The sequence below is a fragment of the Poecilia reticulata genome, linkage group LG23 (genome assembly GCF_000633615.1).
Source record: "Poecilia reticulata strain Guanapo linkage group LG23, Guppy_female_1.0+MT, whole genome shotgun sequence".
NCBI classification, from domain to species: domain Eukaryota; kingdom Metazoa; phylum Chordata; class Actinopteri; order Cyprinodontiformes; family Poeciliidae; genus Poecilia; species Poecilia reticulata.
Genome location: NC_024353.1, coordinates 12,347,568 through 12,364,161, shown reverse-complemented (window position 1 = coordinate 12,364,161; position 16,594 = coordinate 12,347,568). Strand labels below are relative to the sequence as shown.

At 39.5% G+C, this 16,594-nt stretch overlaps 1 protein-coding gene across 2 annotated transcripts; it reads right to left on the bottom strand.

Annotated features, from left to right (window-relative positions):
* Positions 1-260: 260 nt before the first annotated feature.
* Positions 261-15,764, bottom strand: nudt4b (nudix (nucleoside diphosphate linked moiety X)-type motif 4b). 2 transcript variants are annotated; one of them, XM_008400929.2, is made up of 6 exons: positions 15,628-15,764; positions 15,301-15,426; positions 9,124-9,234; positions 6,641-6,685; positions 6,378-6,465; positions 261-3,941 (listed from the first exon to the last, which is right to left on the bottom strand). In XM_008400929.2, exons 2-6 carry the CDS (start codon positions 15,394-15,396, stop codon positions 3,721-3,723), a joined length of 561 nt encoding a protein of 186 aa, XP_008399151.1. In that variant the 5' UTR covers positions 15,397-15,426; positions 15,628-15,764; the 3' UTR covers positions 261-3,720. The 2 variants fall into 2 exon arrangements, with proteins under 2 accessions (XP_008399151.1, XP_008399150.1); XM_008400928.2 differs by having other exon boundaries at positions 15,301-15,763.
* Positions 15,765-16,594: the final 830 nt, after the last annotated feature.

The following is a 16,594-nucleotide window of genomic DNA, read 5'->3' as shown; positions in this document are numbered from 1 at the left end:
CAGAGATACGAACCCTAAAACGACAACATGACTGAATAATTTCACAGCTCTATTATTTAACCACAAATGATTTAAACATCTGGATTGAACGAGTCAAGGCTTTTAAACCGAACCAGACTATGCTTAAAAGCATAGTATATTCAAAATGTAACATATTTAATGAAATGCATAGTTTGAAAATGTCTTTTTTTCCAAGTGATTTTAAGTGTTTAATATCACAACACAACTTCCAAAAATGAATGAACACTCAACAGTTGGAGTCAAATTGTTCTTCCTTTAATGTAATCTCTTCCTTCCAGCCCAGGTCCCTTTCACATTGAGCTTCACAAAACATCATGATAAACAGTAAGAACACTTTCATTTGTCTTGATTAAAAGCTTTTCGACAGGAGAATAAGACCAGATGGAAACTGGCTAAGACTTTAAACATTCAACCTGCGTTTCCGCGCACGCAGCCGACTCGTTTCAGGCAGAATTAAACCACCAATCAGATGGTGAAGAATACAGCCTTAAAAAGCTATAGATATATGTATGTAAAAAAAAATTGGTCTTTAAGAAATAAACCTTCATAAAACATTTTAAATACTTTGTAGAAACTCATCATGATTAGACCTTATCTAATTTTCGACATATAGATTTTTTTTGTCCTAGTATAGCACAAATTTTGACATTTGGCACAATTAATTTTAAATTCACCCCTTGTAATAAATATGTACACACACACATACACACACCCGCGCGGACAGACAAACAGCAGTAGGTGAAGCCGAAGCTTTACGACAGCTCAGACGACCTGGGTGATGTTTACAAAGAAAAGATTATGTGATGAAAACATAACAAAGTGATCATAAAAGAAAGAAAAAAATCTGGAAAACAAGTCCAAAGTTAACCGTATTAAACGGTTTGGTCTGCCAGTGTTGGAAACGCATAAACACATTTCTGGTTGTAGACCAAAAGTGAAAAAAAAAAATATATATATATATATATATATATAAATCTGATGTTTTTGAAATTTCTCCAAAAAAACAAAAAAAAAATTCTACATTTTTTAATCTTAAAAACAATCATTTTAGCCTCAACATAAGATGGGACTTCCTATTGTATGCTGCTTCAGTGAGTGAATGAAAAAATAAAAATCAAATAAAATCAAAGAAGTCCTCAAATTAAAAATAACCTTGTTTTCTTACGAATGAGACAACATTCTCCTTTTCCAATGCCTTCACATCATAAACACCTCCCACACTGAACACGTGCTGTTTGTGCATCATTTTAAAAATATAGAAAATATTAAAGAGGTACAGGTTAAAAACACATTTTACAACGCCTCTTGAAGTTATTTACACACATCGAGCGTTCATTCAGCCGTCGACGCGAAAGGTAGGGAGGCGATTTTCATACAGGTTATGTTTCCTCTTTCGATTTTCGATCGGTGTACAATTTACATGTTGCAGAAAATTCATAATAAATCTGGATTTGACATTGTGAAAGCATTTTCACAAACTATTGGTGGGTTTTGAGCAGGAACCTTTCCAGGACAATTGCTCCTCCCCTCCATTTCCAATGCTTTTACCAGAATAACACGCGATTATTGTATATGCTGACTCCCAAAAACATCCTGGCTGAGGGGTAGTAAATTTCCATTTACCCCAAACCGCTGGAGGAAGACTCCTCCAACTTTGATTCTACTAATTGTGAAATAAACTGAACTGAAATTAACTTTCTCTTCCGTTTCTCCACAAAGTTTGGATTGATTCTCTCAAAGTTTTACAGTGTAATCGCTGCCAAATAATCTTAAGTAATGGTATTATTGGGTTAAAAAAATATATATATTTTAGACAAGAATGACACCAGAAACGAACAAAAAAAAGCCATGGTGACAAACAATGTTATGTTTGTGAGGGTTAGCATTTGGCGAGTTTTTCTCAGACCAAATTAAAACGAGTATTTTCTTTCATTTTTAAGTATTTTTTTTTCTTTTTGTGAGAAACTAATGATATTTTGAAAAAAAGTCAGTCATCAAATACAGGAAGATCCATCTTTTTTACTCAATCACTGCTCTGAAGTATGAGGAAAAACATTGAAAGAGCAAACAAACACGCTAAAGATATTTCATACAATTCCTCCTGTTTCATATAGAGATGCACCGATCAGACATTTCCTGGCCACTACAGATGCAGATTTTCTTTTAATTAAAAGGAATAAAACAAACATGCCTCACGCTTCCTAACAGCAACAATAAACTAGCCAAGTTGGCCTCCGAATCTCCTCTCGGGGAGGTAAAGGGAAATTTCACAGCTTTTCTGGCATCCTGATCTAATTTAGGTCAGGCTCGTTTTACAATCTATACAACATCTCCATTTGTCAAATGCAAACTCAATTACTCAACAGTAAATAAAGATTCCTTAATGGACAATTTGTTATTTCTGATTAATTTTGTTTGTTTAAAAAAAAATGCGTTGATTACCCTGTTTAAATCAAAAGGCAAGCAAAAAAAAAAAAAGCAAAGTTGTGAAATGACAGTTTTTGAATCTTGAGCAGAATCTCAGTATTTGACGCAAATACAAAAGTGTTATTTAAGTAGACAACTAGTAATATATGTATTTTTAAGAAATTCAGATTCTTTCAAAAAAAGAGAAAATGCAACAAGGAACAAACTTAGAAAATAAAAAAATAACTAAATGAAATCCTAGTGGTGTGCTTACCTAACAAATAATTAGTTTTGATGCATTTGATGCAAAAGTCTGATATTTTGGTATTTCACCACAGATCAGCAACACTGAAGAAATCAAAAATAGAGTCTAATTTTGATCTCTGGCCAACTGATCAGTGCATCTCCAATTTAGTATCATACAGGAACATCAATTCAGTCTAGGATAAAACCAGAGTTGCAGTCTGCTCGATTTAACACTTCAGACAGAAGATGGTGTGTACACATTAGTTAGGTAACGCTGCAGGCTGAATTTTAATTAGTAGCATTGCGTCAGAAGAGGTTACCGAACAGGACAGTCGTATCCAGTTTAAGTTTGCTGAGGTAGAACGTATTGAAAACTTAAGATTTTTTTCCCAAAACTACATTTTAAATTTAATTTATGTTTGAAAAGCAACGCAGGAAAGCAGATTTAATAGCTAATTTATCTTTATATTATGCATCTGAAAAAAAAAGAAAGAAAAAGTTTACACAAAGTGGAACAAAGGGATTTGTGAACTTGAAGGTGTTTTCTTTTTAATAAATATTCATGTGTAATATATTTACCGTTACCATCGTGTGTTGATGACATTACCATGGAAACATTCTGCACACCGATGTGCTGATGGAGCCAGCTACTCTTTAGTTTTTTTTCCCCTCCCACAGCCCGCAAGTCGCCGCTAAAAAGGTAACCGCGACGGTTAGTGAATTAAAACATTCGTACAAAGTTTCAATAAGGCATCCCATAATTAAAGTTCCTTCACACCAGCAGTGTCCAGCATCCTTGTTTTTTTTTTTTTCCCCCTCCCCAACGCTGCAGTCTGAATCTTGCCAGCAGAAGAGACGTTTCAGTCTTTCATCACAGTCCTGCCAGCAGCTTTGGTCAGTCTCGAAGCGAAGGGGAAGAAATAATAAATACAGGCGAGCCGAGGCTCCGAGAAGTCTTTTAGATTTCATGCAAGCGACTGTACAGACTTTCTGTAAACTGTCCAAGCCGGGACAGGCGAGGCGAGGCGGTGGCGGCGCGGTGAGGTCCTATCTGCAGGAGGAGCCCAGCATGCCGCCTGTCGAGGGGGCTCCGGTGGTGGTGCCGTAGTGAGGGTAGTTGTCGTTCGGAGGCGGGCTCGGGAGGATGGAGTTCCCGTTGGTGGGGGAGCAGCTGAGCTGGAGTCTCCGCAGGTACTCGGCGTGAACCGGTTTGTGGCTCTGCAGCACTTTGATGGCCTCGTCCACGGTGAACCACTCCCGCTTCCGGCCTGCAGATGGAGACAGAGGACATAAATACGTTGGGAGGCTAAACAGGGGAGGAAAAAAAAAAGAAACTGAACTGCAAGAAGTAAAAAAAACATGATAAATCAGTGTTTCGCCACCTTTATCCAGGTCCCTCACCGCCCCCCACCAAAGAATTTGCAGGCCACTTTGCACTGACTATTATTTTATTGTTATTTTATGCTTGTTTCTGTATTTAGCATCAAAAATAATTTCCCAGAGAACAAAAAAGTCATGGGAATATAAATTATTTTCACAGGCGTGAAAATAATTTATGAAAAATGCAACAAACATTCAAGTTAAAATAGGTAGGCCTAACAGCTAAGAATCAGTGGAAAAAATATTATTTTGTGCCATTTTCTATTTGTCAAATATTACACAAAATGACCAGATAAAAGATGTACAATATGCCAGTTTAAACTTTGAACTATTTGCAAAACGATTGAACTGCAACATTAAAACATGGATAGAACTGTAACTACATTAATCATAGCTCTTCTTCTCTTCAGCGTTTCTGTGAGTTTCTGGTAGTGCAGCTCTGTGCTGCCTTCAGGAGAATGGGACATCAGAGCATCATCCATAAAACTTCACCCACATGGCATTTATTGTGCAAACCAGAGCTTTCAGTGGAAAAACAAAAGTTCCAGATGTCTCATATTTGTAAAGCCATACAAATGAGACAGAAACATGGATTAATATAGACCTGTCTATTGATTTAGATTAATAATTTTACTGGACAGAAATTACAAAGAACAAATCTGGTTCTTAATCAAATCCTAATGAGTCAAATTGAAAGTGTCATAGAGTCATCAGCCTCATGACATTAACACCGACATGAAAAATAATATTGAAGAAATAAATATATCAAATCTAATTAAAAACAAATAAGTGATCAGTTCTTTACCGTTATGGTCTGTAAAATATATTTATTCTCAGTATTAGATGTGGTCTCAACAAACCCATGACATTTCAACAATATTATTTTACCTTTAATCTGGAAATAGTGTCTGTTTATTCTTGCCATACAGTCTCTGTATTAATTATTGCTCGAAAGGTCTTGCCATACCAGTTTATTCCTCTGCATTTACTTTAGTTTCTTAGTTTATTCTTGCATTTTGTTCTTCATTCATTTCTGTTTAGTTTCCTTTGATTAGTTTTATCCTCTCTTGGTTTATTGGTATGTCCACTTTAGTTTCTGTCCTGTTGCTAGATTTATTTAATCGTTTTTTGACCATCCAGTAATCGTCACTCACCTGCTGCGCCTCCTAATCGTCATGTGTTGATTTTTTCACTGTTCAGCGTTGGATTCTCTGTTTTTATGCCATAATTCACATCTAGTTCGTCGCTCCATTTTATGTCCCGCTTCTYCTGTTTCAGAGTTTTGCGCAATGTGCGCGTCGTTTTTTTTTTTTAAGCCCCATAAGGTGCTGGGCGATGGGGAAAAGGCAGACTGACATAAACCTTTTAAAACAACAGAAACAATTTTGGTATTTTGATTATTGAAATTTAAAAGTGCTGTGGTTTCATACCGGACCACTTACAGCACCGGTGTTGACGCTTTAAAATGAACGCTCTCTATCGTGATAACACCCATGGAGGGATTTCTTTATTTAAATTTGTTCATTTTTCAGAGGGATACACAGTGAGGGTATCATGATTTTAGTAATTACATGTTTATAAGAGATTTTCTGTTTTCCTTCCATGGAAGTGGGCAGCTTTCAAACGGAAATAAAACACTTTTTAATATAAGTTGCTGCTTAGACATGATCACAGAACTGCCAAAACATATGTACAAAAATACCAGACAAAGTGAATCACAGAGACATCATCAGCCGGTGTAACGCTGAACTGATGCGGTGAAGCTACCAGTAGCAGGAGAACGGAGCTGCGCCAAGAAGCTAACAGAAGCTAACAAACACTGAATAGAAGAGCTGCCATCKATACAGTTGCAGCCAAGCATGGTTTAATGTAACACAATACAGTTTTACCAAGTTGCTCAAAGTCTAAACTGGTATTGTTGTGCATGTAAGGTGTAAAGTTTACCTTCGACCAAACGCCCCCTAAAGGCATCCCAGCGCCCCCATTTTGCAAAAATGTCCGCCAGCGCCCCCTGCCGTCCTCTGAACGCCCCCTGGGGGGCGGTACCGCCCACGTTGAGAACCGCTATGATAGATGTTTCAGTTCGTACATTTGAACTAGACTTCTATTCCTACAAAGAACACCGCTAACGGAGACAGAAGCTGTTCTCTGGACACACTAATGCTGCCGTCTGCATCTCTGACAGTAGCGGTTCACTGCATCCATGGCCTAGATTTACAGTCACCTGTTATCACTGCGTTCCCCATTCGGTCTCCAAGCAGCATACAGGCCTCCATATAAATAAAAGCCACGTTGTGTATGTTGCATAAGAAGGAAAGCTGTACCTATGTTAACCGAGTCCTCCCAGGCCTCCAGCGTCTCCGTCACAGTCAAAACATAAACGTACGTCCGGTGCTTCCGGTCCTGGTTTTGCTTTACGTAACAGGAAAAAGAAAAAAGAAGAAAAAAAGACATCATAAGCATACGTTTTAGGATTACCGCAGAGTTTATTGCGTAAATAAAAGCTGATTTTAGAATCCTTTCGTTGTCTAAAAAGTGTTGCGTTGTTTATTTTGCCGTTCGTTTCACAAATGTAGGAGCAGCTTACCTCGAACACACCGAGCAGGCGTCCCAGTTTGCCCTTCACGCCGGCCTGGGGAACAAACCAAAGTTTTTACTTTCAGCTGAAGAGACAGATTCCTTCTGCATGTGGCGTGAGCCGCCTCTCCGCAACAAATCAACCAAGCAAAAAAACAGAGCATGACAAAAAGGAAAAAAAAAAGGGCAACACTCCAGTATTATTGTTTTTTCTCAAAACAATAGGTATTCTGTATAGGATTAACACATAAAACTGACTGAATCTTTACTGCTACACTGGAAGTCTGAAAAATGTCCTTCAATATCCCTCTGGGTTAGAGACATGATGTTTTTTTTGAAGCTTGAGAAAATCAAATACACCCTTCGAGGGTCTACACAGAAGTTTTACCAAAAATGGCAATGTTTTCTTTCTTTTTTTTCCAACTTGAGGGCTTTGCCCGACTGAAGGTGCCTGTCGCTGAATATTGATTTGGTTATAAAAATGGGTAGTCATATCGGATTAATGACATATTTATTTGTTTATTTTCTCTTCTATCATGTTGACGTTGAGCTGAGATGGGGGGGGGGATGTTGTTTTTTTTTTTTTTTTTTTTTTGACTCAGTTTGTACAGAGACAGGAAGGGAGGGAGGGTTTTAGAGTATCCAGTTGGAGAGCAGGAGTTTAGCTGTAGATGTTGTTTTTTTTTTTTTTTTTTGTTGGAGGGTTGGGTGGGGAGCTGAAACTGTTGGATCGTAACTTCGGAACTTTTATTTCTGTAAAATGCCTCTATTATTGCACTGTGTATTGATCATCATGTGTTCAAAATGAGAGGTATTGTGTTTACATGTGTATGTAAGTTCATATATATGTATGTATTATTTTCCTTCTCTCTGCTCCAATAAAAATAAAAAAAAAATAAAAAAATAAAAAAACTGACTGAATCTTATTTTTAACACTTTAGTCATTTTTCATTTGCGTAAAAGACTGAAAACCGTGGATCGTTGTCCTTTAAACGACATCATTTACAGCCGTGTGTTAGTCTATCACATAAATCATAAAATGTATTTTAAAAACGAATGGATACTTTTCAAGGCCCTGTGCAAACACACAGGCTGTGTTTGCTGTTGCTCCAATCGCTCATCTCTTTTCAGGGGCCATAATGTCTAAAGGACCGTACACAATGTTAAATGAGGGTTCCACAAGGAGCACGTTACATAATAAAAGCCACATTTATCATTTCTAGTGTCTTATCGCCTTGGTAGAACCCCTGCTGTCTTCTTATTGCAGGAAGGCCATTATATCTTCCATAACGGTCATTTAATAGCTAGGATGTACTTAACACATATCAAATAACCATCAGGCTACCGGACATGTGTCCTGCCCGCTTTTCAGCATGCTTGACAAGTGTCCCCTGATGGGTCCAGCGACAAAAGCCACACGGGGGTCTTCGCAGCCAAGTTTAGGCGTCTGACGCAGCAAAGGACAAGTGGTTCCTCAGAAACGCCGGGCGACCCCCGAGTGACCGAGCTGCTGTCACTGTAGCCGCTTGGAAATTGTTTCGTCAGGGTGTGTCGTGCTTCCAAACATATCAGCTCCCCTTACCGGGTAATCTAGCCAAAGAACGCAAAAGGTAATCGAGAGACTTAAGCTTCGTATCACGTTTGTTTAATTTGAAATAAACTGGGGACAAAAGCTGGCCTCCGACTCAAAATGTGCGATTTAAAAGAAGAAAGAAAGAGTCTCCAGTTTTAGCACAGATCCCTGCATATTTAATAAATATGAATAAAAAAAATACTCTTGAGAAAGTTAGTTTTTATTGCAAAAGCATAACCTAACAATAAAAATGCAACCCCAATCATTCCTATTAGTTTATATTTTACTTTGATAAAGTTCATTAGAGAAGCAAGGGACTTTTAACTACATTTATGACCTTCGGTTTCTCTGAGATTTAAATGTGACATATAAAGGCCAGTGTCTTTTAGACACTCTTCAAAGTGGGAAAGACAACAGTGCATAACAGCTACAAAACATCTGGCAACACACATCTTTTATGTTCTTTTTGTCTTTTCCACTTACAAGAGAAATGGGTCCAATCACATTTATGCTACACAAAGTTAACATCCATCCATCCATTTTCTGGCACCCTTGTCCCTTAGTGGGGTCGGGAGGGTTGCTGGTGCCCATCTCCAGCTAAGATGCTTAGCTTTGTTGCTAAAAAACAAAGTTAACAAAGTTCCTAAAATCTACTAAGAAAAATATAAATGACTTTTCTCTTTATAGGACAAAAATATATATATATATATATATATGTATATATTTACACAATATCTTAAGGCAGGATTTTTAAAACTTTTACATCTTCGCCAGGTGTTTGATTAAAACGTAGAGGGTGCTTTTTTTTCAAACATAGAGCTGTATACAACCATCTAGCAGGAACTCTGAGCCCTGCTTTGTACCGTCTCATACCACGGATCCCTGCGATATTAAAAAACGAGACCACGAGATTTACCGACCTCCTCGAAGACTTCTCGCACCGCGGCGCCCCACGGCTCCTCCTCGGGCTCCATCCCTCCTCCAGGAACGATCCACTGATCCGGGTGCCGACTGCTGCTGACCAGCAGAACCTGGCAAAAGCAAAAACATGTTGATTAACCGCAATACGTTTACTTTTCTTTTTTACACCTCTATTCAAGTACAAAACCGACGCGACATAACGTACATTTTCAGCAGTTTTTGCAATGAAACAGAAATAATACACAACCGAGATGCTCCTCGCAGATCAAAGTCAGCTAAACTGAAGATATTCTCAGCGCTTCCCCCCGCTCCCCTGTGAGGCCTTGTTAAAGGCTTGAATTACACTACTGTTGCAGTGTTCACTGATCCGAATGGATCGGATCCGCCTGTGCAGGTTTCTTGGCAAAATCCGTCTTAGGAATCAAAACTATACATGAGAGAATCTGCCGTCAACATCGTCACTTTTGCTCCGCCGTTAACGCGGCCGATGTTTACACAGAGGGCTTGGGTGGCAAAATATCAACACCTGACATCGCTAGAAGCTATATTTAAGAAAAAAACCAAAAAGGGGGTAGGGTGGGTTGAGGAAGAGAAAGGTAGAAGTTTCAAGAAGATGAAGCGCTTCAACTTTTAATAAGATATAATTCACATCAGTTGAGCGTAGATGTGTGTCAACGACGGAAACGTGCATCAGACAGCTTGAGCAACAGATGGTGAAATCCACCTCCACCGAGCAGCTGATCGGCAGTAATCTGCCGCAGGAGTCAGGCTGTCACTTAATCCAAACGGGGCTTTCGCATAGCTTTCCTTACATTCTCTAATGGGATTGAGGCAGCAGTCACAGGAGGCCCTCGGATGAGGCTCCTCTCAGGGGTTGAATCGGAGGCCGAGAGGCCAAAACCCAACCGTAAGCCGCCTCCCGCACGTGCAGCAAAAGCCCAACTCAGACACCGGCTTCCGGTGTCACAAGAAGCAGGTTAGAGGTTGGTGAAGAAGCAGAGGAATGGGTTTTGAAAAAATAAAATAAAAATTAAATATAAGTTGTGGTGTAGGTGCAACTCTTCTCTAATTTAAGTCAGAGGACTTGCTAAAGGAAGAAATGGCTTTCCGTCGACAGCAGGAGATGACGTCTTCTCAGGGAGGTGAGAAGTGCAAGGTGCAAACGTGAACTTCACGTCCAAATTCGACCCAGTCCGGGGTCAGCAAGTTTTCAGTAGGTCTCGGGTTGGTTTTTAAAGCTTAAACTCAAATGCTCTCAATTCGTTTATACAAGGCTAATCTTTGAAAATAAAACCTGCACAAAAACACACTTAAAGAAGGACAAACGTAGGCAAACAGATGGACAATATGTATGGTACATTTTGCCACATTACAGCCACAAGTCTAGAAGTATTTCAAACTTTGATCAAAGCCATCCTGTATGGTTAAGGTTGCTACACTACCACAGTCTCTAGTTACTTTTTTTTTTTGCACCATTCTGCGACATTTCCTTCCAGGGTCACCTTTTTTTTTTTTTTTTTTTTAAACATCCTCACAGCATGATGCTGCCACCTCCATGTTTCACCGTGGTTTCTACAGGTATTTGTACAGTTTTCTACTACAAATTTGCAAGTTTGCAAGTTGGACGAAAACTACAATTTTGGACTCATCCGACCAGGATGATACGATTCTGGATCTCGTCCGAAGCTTGCTGTAAGCTACAAACAGGTTCGCCTACAACAGCAGCTTTGTTCTCTCTGACTTCTACGACTAATGCTTGTCCTATTGTCAGTTTCCTCCACCTGATTTCTTCAGCTCCTCCAGATGGAAGGCTTGAACAGAAATGCACTCCATGCTTTCCCAGTTTTTACTTGTTAAAAAACAAAGACATTAATGTTCTCTCTGCTTCATAACCATCCCCCGTTTTGTTTCCCCAGACATAAAACTCCAAAAAAGTAAGAAGTTGTAAAGTGACCAAACGTGGAAGGGTTCAAAATGTCTGAGTTGTTTTGTAAAGTGCTCGTCTTAAGTTTACATGACAGGAGACAGTTTTCATTATTTACCAGGACATGGAAAGTCAGTCATTTTCTATTCTTTCCCAGACTGCCTAAGCATCCCCTCAGGAGCCTACAGCTCCTTTTTTTATTACTGAATCTTCAGGTGCTTTATTGGCTTAGCTGTGTCAAGATTCATTTTTTATTTTTTCCTTTCATTCCTATCTGTCCAACAGTGTTAGTCTGCTGACCTGCAGCCAGCGGGGCTTAAAGGGGACGTGCTCCAAGCTGACAGCGGGGATGTATACAAAACAAAAGCCGGACGGCTTCCGGTGGCAGCGGGGACAAAAGAGATTTCTGCTCCATTTTTATCTTTTTGTTGTCACCAGAGAGGGAGTCGGATCGGTCAGCAGCACAGGATTTATTCAGACTTTTTTTTTTTTTTTACGCGAATGTGCATTTAAAAAAAAAAAAAGACCATGCAGCAAAACTATTTTACCAGGGAATTCATTTGTCTTTCTCTGAGCTTTCCCAAGCAACAGTGGCTCACACTACGCAGGCAGCGGCTTAAAGTGGGCCCCAAGTGCAAAAACAAAATAACTCGCATCATGATGAGAGCAGGGTCAACAGTCAGCTGACAGCTGAAACCTTACCGCGGCTCCACATGCGTTCATAAAGAGGATAAGGATGAAGGAAAAACCTCAGAGGAAGCGCTACTGCGGTGTTGAATGACGATGTTTCATCAAAAACCACTGGCGAGCCAGATTGTCTGAACATGATTTAAATCCTGCGCTGGGCTTTAGAGTAAGAGAATAACTGGATATACGAATAAACCCAGGCGATGACAGCGCCAAAAACGGACAACCGGCACCAATACTCCGGCGGACATAAACACGTCCTGCTTCTCCCTAAAGAGGCACGCCTGGTAGCTGTCAACTAAAGGATGCTCTGAATGCCAGAGCGGACACGGCACCAAGAGGAGGGACTGACGGGAAGTGGAAAATCAGAACTGCTAAAATGGGAGTAAAGCCACTAATGCACATAATAAATGTTTCGGGTTACATTAAATGTGTGAGGAAACGCTGATTATGTCCTTTTAATTGTCCCAGGATGACTTTATTAACGACCTGCTGCAGCGTTCTAGGCTGTAATTTGGTCGTCATAATAAGGGCTTGACATCCATCTGTTGGATGATTACCTTCAGTTTTCCAAGATAAAACTCCATTATTTCAATGAAAAGTTGTAATTATATGATTTTAAATGCAGGAATGTAGGAGTTACATTTAACCTTAAATTGGGACACATACCATTTACTGTTCAACTGATGGGACTAAACTTTTAAATTGCTTCAAAAAAAAAAAAAAAACAACTGCTGGTGACTACAAACAGCAGAGACCAGTGATCAAGCAGTTTGAAACTGAAAAATCTCATTTTTTTCTCTGGTCAGTGAACAGCTCTCCATTCTGAGGATTTTTCTACAGAATCCCAACATTATGGACAGTTTTGGGAGGTTTTAAACATTATTAATGGGACCTTATGAGGACAACAATAAATGGAAATTCTTTCTCGTTGGGATTTTTTTTGTACGACGCCGCTATTGACAAGTCCTATAAAGACACACAGGGCATGTTCTGATGTGGACTACTTATTGTGGGTTTAACCGAGAACATTTCATGAATCATCTATTTGGAAAACCCCAGAAAACATTAATTTAGTTTTCTAGAAATGGACAGTATAAAACAAATAAGCAAGGTTTCCCCCAGAAAACCTGTTAAACCTGGTGGTTGAATGCTAGAGTCATTCAAAAACATGGCCTGTTGTGTTTTCCGAGTTAAGAAATGTTTAAAGTTGACAGGAAATTTGAAAATATCCCTTTATAATTGTGTTTTTGAAATATTGGCAGATTAGCACCTGAATACCAACTATAAAATCTTAAAAAATGCAAAAATTTTAAAAAGACTTGCATAAATAAGCAATGCTTAGTCTGGTGGGGGCACAAGTAAATCCTGGAGGCCCGCCAGGCTTATAATACACTGGGAGAAACCTTGAAATAGTAAAAAGGCTTTCTTTCACCCAACGTTGGGTATTTACAACATAAAATAATAACAGAGGCTCCATGCAATTAAACCGTCACTGCTGTCCTTCTGCATTGCCCAACTTGCTATTGGTTTGCCCACTTGCTTTCACAGGGTATCATGACCTAGGGGCTCCACTTTCTCAGTTTCCTCTCCATAACAAAACTACCTGATGGCGTGCGCAGCTCAGACTAAACAACAGCCAGGTGTCATGTGTCTGAGAAGAATTGATTGCGTCGTGAGTTTAAGGGAACCGGATATCAGACATAAAGCTCGGTTACAATCAAAGCATCCAGTTGGTTCTCTTACTGTATCGTCCAAATGATTGCGCGACTACACGTGCCTGTCATAACCCGACATTTCTGAGAAATGCTCGTGTTGTGACAAGTATTCTCTGAAGTTTCTTTCAGGTAAACGTTGTTCAGGAAATTTGGAGAAAACAATAAAGAAACAAGGCGCTTTGTGTGTTCTAAGAAAAGCTAGGTTAGCACTTGCAAGCTAGCACTTGCAGATCCAAGCAGAGGTGCAGGGTGTGAGCATGTGTGGTTACACAGAGGCTGTCAGTGTTGTAAAGCCAAACACTGGAACGTCCAGGCAGTGGCCGCCCCTCTGCAGACATTAATAACTGCACATGATGTAAAACTTTGTTTGTGCCATGGTCAGAGAGGGCTAAAATTACACCAGCGGGAATATGCAGGATATGGGTTTGACATACGGACGTGAATATGACTGAAAAATGTAAAGAACAAGTCATGAATGTGAATCTCAGGGTTACTAAAAACAAAACACACAGGAGACACACAGTGAAGGAAGCAAAGGAAATGTTAGATCACCTGTATTTTAGTTGTGTACAGTTAATTTAAGTTGTGTTGCTTTTCTTCTTTATAACAAAATAGTCATGCATGTCAAAAACTTGCCTTGACTTTTGTTGTTTTTCTGTGTAATCTCTTAGAAACACGCAGAACTCCACTGAAAGTAATCCTTTATCACGTAGAGGTGGGTGTATTTTATCTTTTTAATATTTCCTACTATGTGGGACAAAACTTTCATCACTATTCTGGTATTTTTAATAACACTCCGCACACCACATAATAAAATATTTAGCTAGCTTGTTTTAATTATCTGCATATTCCACATACCGTGAAAAAAACATTATTGAAGTTGACTTCCAACATGGTAGTCTAGTAAAAGACTATTTTGCTGCTTTTTTGATTAGAGTCGGATTAGATCAATTTAACTTCAACATCTTAAAGATTTATCAAAACAAGAATTTCTGTAACTTCCCAGTGCCAAAAAGCTTTCATAAGCAAGAAATCCATGAATATGGATTAGACAAAATAAACATTATTTTTACATTTTTATTAGCTTTTTAGGGGGAATATTACTGTAATGTCTGTTTTTATATACGTTACTGTCCCTTTAAGAACTTGTGAACATGCCTGTTACGCAGCTGGTTGCTGAAGGCCGGCGGGATGCAGCGGCTTTCATGAATGACTACCTCTCCGTTATAGATGCTGACGCCATTTTAGAGTTACTGTATGAAGCTGTATGTGATTTCTACATTTGGAAAAAAGATTCATGGTTCATATCCTTGTCCCCTAACTAAATGCGGGACGATAAACTGCTTTAAACCACCGAAAGCCTCGCCCTCGCGGTTCGCTACTTCACTCAAGCTAGCAGACAGCTAGCAGGATGTGTCAAGTGTTAACCTTCAAAATAAAAGCTTTTTGGTTGCAATACCGTACTTTCGAAAGTGCACTTCAACTTGGGGATTTTATTTTGCAAGAATCAGACATTTGTTCAGTTGTATAAATACATGACTTGACGTAGGCGCCTTTTCTCTACGTCGTACTCCTCAAACTAGCCCAAACTGGCTGGCCCCGGGCGCATCAGCAGCGGTGGCAACAGAGCAGGCTGAAGTCGAGGCGTTACGGAACACAAACAGACACAAATACCGCAAAAGTGAAACCAGAAACCAAAGCCAATTTGTAGAATAAACGAATTTGGCTGGTTTTGTCTGTGGCCGCCCCACACCCGCGCACCCCGAATGACGAGCAGCAGCCAGGCCAGAGATTCACAACACACCCGCTGAAAATGCAATAGATTAGCACACTGCGGGGTCTCGTACCTCCTCCTCCCGTTCATTCTTGAAGCACAGACACGCCGCTCTTTTCTTAAAACCCTCTCCGTCGTACGTCCTGGTCTGGTTCGGTTTCAGCTTCATTATCGTGGATTTCAGATTTCCTCTGCCCTTCTTGAAGATAGCAACCAGCAAACAAACAAACAAAAAAAAAAAAACAAGCTTTCAGCTCAGTTTGTGTCCAAAGAGTTAACAGCGGTGCCGACGCATCGCCGCTTGCCTTTGCATCCAAGGTCCAAGACTATCTGTCATCAGCTGGGTGACGAGGTACATGTAAGAGATGTCCCAGTCGTACAACCCTGTGATTCAGCTTACCTCCAAAAAGAAAAAATACTCCCGTCAAAAAAAATGATAAAGCTCAATGAGCTCCAGCCAGCGGTAAATGTGTAAGTTCCCACAGGGACAGATCTTATGAAGACTACACCTCCTCAGCCCTCCTCTGGATCCATACATGCAGGGGTTCTGAGGAGGCGAGGAGCTCATTGGCTGAGCGCCTGTCAGTGGGCGGAGCTACGCTGCTGCTCAAAACAATGCTGACATGTTCTAGCAGTGCAGCAGGAGCAGTTCATGATGACCTGTGGCTGACGGTGTGTGCAGTCCCCGATGGGGACAAAAATAGGTCTTACGATGCATTTAGGAGTTTTTTTTTCTTTTTGTATTTCTAATTAAAAGCTGATGTTGCTCATTTACATTCTACTTTTGGTGTGTAAATGATCTATTGTTCCAGCATGGATGTACAAACAATTTTACTACAGAAAGTTTAGGGAATGAATAAAAACACACGGTCAGGAATCTTTTACTGGTAAAAACCTTTGCTTCACAATTGACTTCACTTTGTATTGGTCCAACACATAAAATTCAAATAAATAACACTGAAGTGATTGGTTGTAACATAAAAAATGTGAAAAATTTTAAGGAGTGTATATTGTTACTTTTGTAACATTCTGGTTTAAAATACTTGCTTTTTTTTGTTGGTTTCTTTTGCTTGTCTAAGAGTTACACCATATGCTGTAATTATGCACCATATGGAACATAATCAGCCCCGGTAAAAGTGTTATATAAAACAGAGCGCTCCTGTTGATGTCAGTGAGAAGCATACCTCGTAAAACAAAAATAGATCAGCATTTATGAAACCGACGGCTTTACGATCAACCAAACCGTAGCTGGGATACTTCGAAAACATCTTAGAAAAGCTCATTTAGATGTTATGATATTAAGTCATTAAAAACATATCAAAGAGGGGGAGAAAACCTTTTATTTATTTATTTTTTTACCAATTGAT